We start from the raw sequence: 8,561 nt of genomic DNA on the forward strand, positions 1-8,561 counted from the left end.
ATTCCTCCACAACACAGCAGCAGGTCTAGAAGGGTCACATGAAAAATGTCAGCACACACAGATGGTAATAAGTCATCCAGTATATATAGCATCTTTACTATAAACCTACAGTAGATTGGCCAATTGTTTTTGCTATATCGTCCCAATATGGATGATCCAATGGGGTGGTTTTCACATCTTGTCTTGCAGTGCTGGTTGGTGGAGAGCCATGTCTCTCACCAACAGTACCACATGCCTGTAGGCACCTGGGACACCACAGGAGGCGCTGTGGAGCAGAGAGTGCTGGACAACTACACCCACCCTCCGCATGGCTGAGCTCAGTCAATTGAGTGCCACCACTAGGGATCACAGTCTTCAAGTGACATGACCCAGGCTCGAACCCAAGACCACAGAGCTCTACCTGCACTAGGACAAACATTTTGTATGGGTTGAGCTACTTTGGAGGCTCCCCTGTACTGCCTTTAAAAGCAACCATCTTCAAGCATAGAGAAAGAAATATAAAAAAATGAATAATCCCCAAGATCACTGCAGGATGTTCATCAGTAGAGCTCCAAGAAGAAAGAAGGGATTAGTCATTGTCTTCAGATAACCCAAAACCAGAAAACATGATTGCTTGGTTAACCTCTTATAGGGCCTATGAGGTTGAATCAAGGACATTTGATTAACACAATAGGAAAGATGATAAACACAATAGGCAAGAGGAATTGTGATTTGTCTTGAAATCTGTGTTAATTCATAAGAGACCATAGCGCTCAAAAGAAATAATTTCTTGTGTTACCTCTTACCGACAGTTTTTGTTACAGTTGTCTTCAGTAATTCCATCTTCATCCTGATCCCAGATGTCAACGGCAGAAAAAATCAAGGCCACCAGAACAGCGAAACAGCACACCAGGGCGAAGACCACAATGCATTTCTGCTGAGACTGCAAAAGCAAAACAAACCATTTATTTTGCTTATTTGTGTTACCCGGGTAATCTTCAAGAGCTCCTAATCTGTGCTTGACTGCATAGCAATAGAAAATTATGACCAGAAACGTTTTATGAATGGAATATTGGATGAGAATTACTGCTCAAAAGAACAATCACCAACTAAAGCTGGACTTTAAAGAAGACACTACTCGTATCAGTTTACGGAAATGTGTTCATAGTAGGACCAAATAAAATTGCTTAATATTGCAGCTTGGTAAAATTATTGCCTCATTTGCATTCTGATCCTGACATTACCTGACTTAAACAGATCGATCAGGTCTTGGACTCTCTAGCATTTATCATGATTTCACTGTGCTTTGCTGCACTGGATTATATCATTCAAACGTCATAGGATAACACATTGTTAGTAGGCCATCTGGACATTAAGTGTTCCTTTTGAACAGAGTTCCCTGGGCTCCATTTTGGTCCCTTAACTTTGACAACACATGTGGTGTCATTGGCAAGGCACCATTGCTTCAGAAGATTATTTTGGGAGTATAAACCAGAATGACTCCCAAGGTGGCCTTCACCCGTCCTTATTTTGTTCGGTTATCAATCAATTCATATCAGTTGATATAACAAAGATGTTATTTTCATCTTAGAAGTGTATGTAGGCGTTCTCCTGGTTTGCAGTTTTTTCAGTGGCCTGTGATATGTTTCTATCTGGAAAAGGCGTGGTCACTTACTTTCACCTGTTGTACTTAAAACTGAAGAGAACTTTGTAAAAATCTTTTTAATCTTAATAGAGCGCAAAAGTATGATTCATTTAAACCCGCTTTGCTATAAATCATTACCAAATTAATAAAGAATATTAATACACATAATGTGTTAATTATGTTAATTTAAGTAATACAATATAGTAATAAATACGATTTATTAGTAATTATTAATTTGGGCTGAAATCTAAAAAAGTATTACAAGTGAATTCCAGCCGTGGCTCCATAACCCATCTTCAGGCTTACAGATGACAGAACAGCACAAATCCTTAGAATCCTCCTGCTCCCCTGCTTTGTAACAGTTACGTACAGTACAGCGCCAGGGCCTTTGCCAGATCAAAGAATACGTGACAGGATCTGCTGTTTCTGCAGGAGCCTGATTTCTGTTTGCAGGTGGGCTAATGAAAAATGTATCCCTGAAAATGAAGGTGGAATTGAGCAGATCAAAGAGAGCGCGCTGCTCCTGCTTCCAGACAGCTGCCCTTTGTCTCCTGCTCACCTCGCATTCTGTGCACGCGACCTCCCTCGTCTCCTTTCTGTCCGAAGAGTGACAGCCCTGCGAACTCTGTGTGAGTTTGTCTGGACCCTCTGAGCCCATGTTGCCTAGAGAGCTGAGCACAGAGTCTGGCTGCTGTCACCAGGGGAATCTGCACAGGACTCTGTCAGCTTCTCAATCATCTTTTTCGTATCAACAAGAGCAGTTTTATGCACCAATATCAAAAGCAGTTGCCTTTAATTCTTTGCAATTCAGGGCTTCCCAGTGCTATGGCACTGAGACTGTGCTTTGGGCTCATCGGTAGCTCAGCACTGAGCTTTTACCCCATTTCCTTAAGTTTTGCAAGAAACTCGGGCTACAGGGTGAGCCTAATTCAGGAGTCTTCAGATGGCCTTTGACCCTTAACTGGTGTTAACAGCACTGCTCCAAGGAGCCCTTCTGCAGACCTATAAGAAGGTTATGATTGAGAAGAGTCCATTTGGCCCATTCAGCTAATTTGGTTGCTTGTGTCTCATGCTTCTAATTACTCCATTCAAACTGCTGCTGACAGGATCCAAGTGAAACAACTCTGACGGCTCCTTATGAAAAGAAGTGCTTGCAATTTTCCTTCCTAAATGGATCTACAATTGCGCTTCTGTAACCGGGTTTGTGCATTGAGCCAGTTAGAGAAGAGACGTCACCTTCTCTGAGGGCCTGGCCAGAGTTATCTGCTGTCTACAGGGTGGCAGTGTGAGGGTGTTCAGAGCACATTAGAGCCTGGGACTGAATCCTGGCAGCAGCAGAGCTGCAAGCATTACACTTCTCCTACATGCTTGTTTACCACTTCTGCAAAGGGGAGACCCTCTAGAAAATACATTCTTGCCCTTTTTAGTATAACTACCCTCTTATAGCTCTTTTGCACAAGAGAGCTCTGCATCCTAGGAACTCAAGTGAATTCACAACTAAGAACTTTCACGATCATAAACCCTTCCTCTTAAGAACGCTCCATCCCTTCCTTGTTCAGTACTCATTCCCTGCACCTGCCTCTGGTTCCTGCCCCCTGTCCTATAAAAGCCAGACGCTCACTCTGTTCCAGGCTCTGCATTGGTTCCTGTACCAGGCGAGTCTGGGACCTAGAAGCGCCCGGTCCCATCAAGGTTTTAAAGTTCCTGTTCCTGCCGATTCCAACCTGGTTCCAGTTTTAAATCTGTTTGTCTTGGATGGACCGCCCGGTTCTGGATTTCGCCTTGTCTCAGATTCCCCATTGGACTCAGTTTTGGACAGTTTGCCTCGGCCACACCTTCCCCTAACACCAGCGCACTATGGACACGCCTCTTGTTTTCATTCCTGATCCCTGCATGCCTTCTCCCCCGTGTTTTCCTCACTCTACCCCGGATTGTGTCGTCTGCATAGGGTCCGGAAAGAACGCTTTCATGACAGATACCACTGAGGTCTGACAGAAAAGGAAAAAACAATGAGCACCAAGAACACTGCATTCTTGTTCTATGACATTAGACATTTTATAAAAAAACCTTGGAGTTCAGATGTGACGGAAGAACGTGTTAAGACTGCAAGTTACGCACTTGCAGAGCAAACCCTACAGTGCTCAACCTGATGCAGGAGCTTGACTTCTCAAAGCAATACAATGCAGAACAAATTTAATCTGCGCCAAGGGAGCTGTAAAAACAAACAAGGTATAAGCAAACACAAAGCCAGTTAAAGGGCATTATACAGACCTCACTGAAAAAGAGAAAGAATAAGCAGTGAAGCTGGATTTTTTATCTGTGAGGGATTAGGTACAGTACCTAAGAACTGAGAAGCTCTTGAAGATAGGGGGGGCCCTGACTCGCCAAAGGTTTATACAGTATGTTATTAGCTACATTAAAGTCACTCCAGAAACTCACAGGTAACCAATGCAAAGACCTCAGCACTGGAAGAATGTGGTCAGACAGTCTATAGCCTGGCAGTGGCTTTCTGAACAAGCTGGTGCCTTTTGAAATAAGGACTTACAGAGGTCAAGGTAGCAGTGTGAGGGCATTAACCTGCTATGCTGCTTACTTAGTGTTCCTCTGGTGACTGATATCAGGTCCAGGCAGTGATGTAGTGTAACTAAATTCTCAATTCTGTCAAAATTCAAGAGGTCAGGACACAGAGAATTGTAACTATTGGTGACAGCAGTGAAGATCTGCAGTAAATTACTAAAATGGGTGATTTGCATTCAGAACCCATCAGTTTTTAATAACCAATCACAATCATATCTTATAATACAGTAACTACTGCAACACAGTGTTACCACTGAAAGAGACAGGAGGAAAATAAATCTAAACCCTTTGCTGACAGGCCGACATCTTGACTGTACACATTCAGAATGACATCATTATCTGTGACATCAACTGCAGCAGACAGATCTGGATGGCTCCTTCAGACCAGAAATGCAGAACATGAAAATGAAACAAGCTTGTCCTAGTCTGCATCTACAGAGTGTAAATATCTTTTCTTAATCAGTTTTTATTTGCTTTTAAGGTTAACGGTAAATTACAGGTTGTCAGCATGTCCACTTCCCAGAATAAAAAAAATATCATGGTCCGTCTGTACAAAAGGAAAATAAAATAAACTTCACAATACTATGTTATGGCACACAGGGCAGAAACTTTACAGCACTCCAGTACCAAAACCATGATAAAAAAAACAACTAAATGGATCAGGAGGGGAGACCTTTATACTTCCAGAGGGGTGACCAACTATTCCAGAAATGCTCAGACCCCGAGAGGAGAACATGCCAGTTTTTCTAGAGGTACAAATACAGCTATTTGAGAAAAACATTTCAGCAGTCGGTGCCTTGGGAACAGACCATAGCAGCAAAATACCTTCCTCTGCAAAGTGAACAAGCATAGAGAATAACCACTCTGAAGCTTAGTCACTGTGTAGGAGATACAAGTCAGCAGACATAGTAAAATGTATATCCAAGAGTTCTTCAGTGACAGAATGTACATTGCTCCAGTATTGCTTTATTTTACCTCATTGATTGCCAAAATAGCTGAATAGAAGTGCCAATCTGAGACTGGCATTTGTAACACTGGTTTGGTTTATCTGGGTATATCTTTTGTAGGCGGACTGGAGTTGGATAGAATTCCTTGAGAAATTTGAAATTAAGATCTAGTCTGGCAATAGAAGTGCACTTCGAGTGCAGTTTCTCACAAACTGTGAAGCAGTCCTCCTCAGTAAAAGCATGCCCCAGATCTCACTCCCAGAAAGTGCACAGGGTTGAAATTATTAAAACTTACAGTTATTAACCAATATGCTGCTGTATATAGCTTTGATAATATTCCCTAATAGCTAACAGAAATTACTATTGTTTTTTCAATCTCAGTGAGCACAAACTGCAATTTATTATCTTTGATAAGGGACAAAATGTAGTGCCGTAACTGTAGAAATTTTTAGAACTCAGATGTGGGGATATTATCTTCAGCTTTGATCTGATCTGATCAAAATATTTTAAAACATCTGATGAAAGGAGACAGGAAGAGGAAAAATCTAAAATTCCCTTTTCTCGTCCAGTCGAGAAGTCCTAGAGTTTTCATTTGTGGAGGGAAGTCAGGACTAAGAAGCAATAGAAGATAACAGGGATGGAGCTATTAACATAAAGTATGATCTAGCATCCCTCCTGAGCAGAAGAGTATTGAATATTGAAAACCACAAATTTATCTGACAAACTCCCCAACTGATTAAAGTCATTAATAAAGGCTGTGATTGCAGGGGTAGTTGGTGACATGCTACTGATCTTATCCAAAGAGCATTATGCCTATTTATACACCTGCTAACCATATGCTTTATCTGAGCAGAGCAATAGTATAACAACACTGGCACCTTCCTTTAATAATTGCGTAAATTTAACTTGAGGCTTTCTATTATCCCAGATGAATTTAGACATACTTGCATTTAATTGTTTGAAGAAGGAAGTAGGTAGCAAGGAAGAGACTGAAAAAGAGAAATCAGAAGGTGGACTGAATCATTTTGATTAAAGGAATGTAATTTTTACTAAGGAGATTACACAGATCCGTCTTCTGCTTTGCGGAAGGGGGGTAAATGTCCTTCTTAGTGCAGCAGTTCTAAACCTAAGATGATCGATGGTAGCACAGTTGGCATGTGCAGCCTACTGCTGAAATCCCTGGAGATCTGCGCATACAAAGAGAGCTCTTTCAGTAGTATCAGTGGCTGATATGGCATGATGAAGGCTTATCTGCAAATCAGTGAAAAAAGCAGGTGGGGAGATAACTTCATTTTCTCCTAACAAGTTATTTTTCACCCATATGGATTATAGACATACGAATGTCTATCATTGCACGGCCAATAAGTTATTTGTCCCATTTATTTTGTTTTTTGAAAAGATACAGCATTCTTATCATGCATCCTGTTAAATATCCATGCCTGATAACCTGATAAACTAAGCAGTTCATCTCCTTACACATCATCGTCTATAATGACAGTGTTCGTGGGTATGATTTAGTCTGAGCTTCCCTGCACAGTAATTACCAGCACTCAAAGGGTTCCAGTCTAGATATGCTTCTTTTGCAATGTGCTACTGTTTCTGCAAAAGAATGTGCCTGCAAGAATTTCACCATGGCAGGCATCCATGAAATATGGTTTTACAATCTTGCTAAATGTATTTGACACTTGTTATGGAGAAAGCCAAGCAGGGTGAAATTAAAGTACTGGTTATGTGACTCCTAAAATGTAAAGATCTCAGAAAATGCACAAGGTTAGTACATTAAGTTATAATACATTTACAGATGCAGATTGTTACATTTACTAACACACATTCATCATAGTTACAAAGAAACAAGTTTCGATTTAAATCGTTTGTTTCAGGTCTATAGGCTGAAATGGCACGTGTGGGTAAGTATGGCTTACACTGTTGCCTTGGTTTTTAGTATGGTGTGATCTGGTTTCTGATTTTTTATGGGCTGCTCTGGTCTGTGTAGGTCTGAGAACAGGATGTTCTGGGATATGGAAGAAGGAAGGAGATGGTCAGACACACACAGGAACACTAATACCAGAACTGTTAAACATGCCCTAAGATGAAACAGACCTACTCCTCTCTGTCTGGAGTCTTTCCATGCTCTCTTACACTTGACAGGAATCGTTCACTTTAGCTTCATCGTGCTGTACAAGAACATTCTTGCCTCCTCCTGTTAGGTCAACAAGCCAGACAATGCAGTTGTCTTTTCTGTCTGTGGTGGAGCACGAGGGTGTCAGGAGCATGGCTGGACTCCAGTCAGAGGACAAAACAATGATTGCAGGTGCTACATCTCTCTCAGGGATACACACCAGGGATCTTGCAGGTTTCTGCGTAAAGACCTGGTAAAGACTCTTCTATCTGTCCAGGGCTGGGATCACTGCTTGATCTCTCCTCACCTCTCTGAAACTACAACACCAGCACACAGCCCAGATACCTGATGGACAGCTTGCACTGTGGCAGGCCAGGAGAAAATCCACTTTCCAAAAGCCATTTCATTACCTAAGGCAAGTCATTTCTTACAATAGCATATATATGCCATAAATTAATATGCATACAAATTTTACCCTTTTTGCAACAAGAAATTAAACATATTACCAAATATTAATAAAATAAAACCAGCTGTGTCTAGGATAATAGATTCAAATTCACTCTTAATATGTTTTTCCCCCTTGAGCCTTAAGCCTTCAAGCTATTTAATTGCTTTTCAAATCTAACTCTACCTATTGCTTTTCTATTTCGTTCTGAGTCTGCCTGTTGCCAAGATTACCCACAGGCCCCTCCTCAGCTCCGATTCAGTGGAGGAAGGTGGTAGCAGGGAGTTTGCCATTGTTAGGAGTTTGGGTTATGGAATATGAGAGATTCGTCAGAAACAGTCAAATCAATGACACATTACTTCAACAAGGATTTTAAAATGATTTTATTATTATTATTATTATCAGTTAAAAAACTAAACATTCCCAAACTATACCTACAGGTATGTCCACCCTTAATATATTAGTATTTTAAAAAGCTGTGGCAGATCTGACCTAGTTATTTTTTCTTATACATTATTACTTACAGTATAGGCAACATGGTGGTGCAGTGCTGGATCCCTGGCTTCAATCAGGAATTGGGTGCTGTCTGTGTGGAGTTTGTATGTTCTCCCCGAGTTCATGTGGGTTTCCTCCAGGTGCTCTGGTTTCCTCCCACGCTCCAAAGACATGGCGTGTCAATTGGCTTCTGAGAAAACTGGCCCTGGTATGAGTGTGTGTTTGTGTGTGCCCTGCGATGGACTGGTGTCCTGTCCAGGGTGTACCCCCCTGTATTGAACACTACTCCTACAAACCAGTGATTCTCACAAGCTAGACTCATTCCCCAGCAACATCAGACTAAAGTATTCCCAC

General features: G+C 41.4%; 1 protein-coding gene across 1 annotated transcript in view; it reads right to left on the reverse strand.

Annotated features, from left to right (window-relative positions):
* Nucleotides 1–8,005, reverse strand: part of LOC148819846 (inactive phospholipase D5) — a 30,513-nt gene extending 22,508 nt beyond the window's left edge. The window contains exons 1-2 of the mRNA XM_088934180.1: nucleotides 7,946–8,005; nucleotides 786–922 (exon numbers count right to left, since the gene is read on the reverse strand). Of these exons, the coding sequence (XP_088790306.1) occupies nucleotides 786–922; nucleotides 7,946–8,005 (197 nt within the window). The remainder of the gene's footprint in view (nucleotides 1–785; nucleotides 923–7,945) is intronic.
* Nucleotides 8,006–8,561: the final 556 nt, after the last annotated feature.

This window comes from Atractosteus spatula, chromosome 15 (genome assembly GCF_055471065.1).
Source record: "Atractosteus spatula isolate fAtrSpa1 chromosome 15, fAtrSpa1.hap1, whole genome shotgun sequence".
In the NCBI taxonomy this organism is placed as follows: Eukaryota; Metazoa; Chordata; class Actinopteri; order Semionotiformes; family Lepisosteidae; genus Atractosteus; species Atractosteus spatula.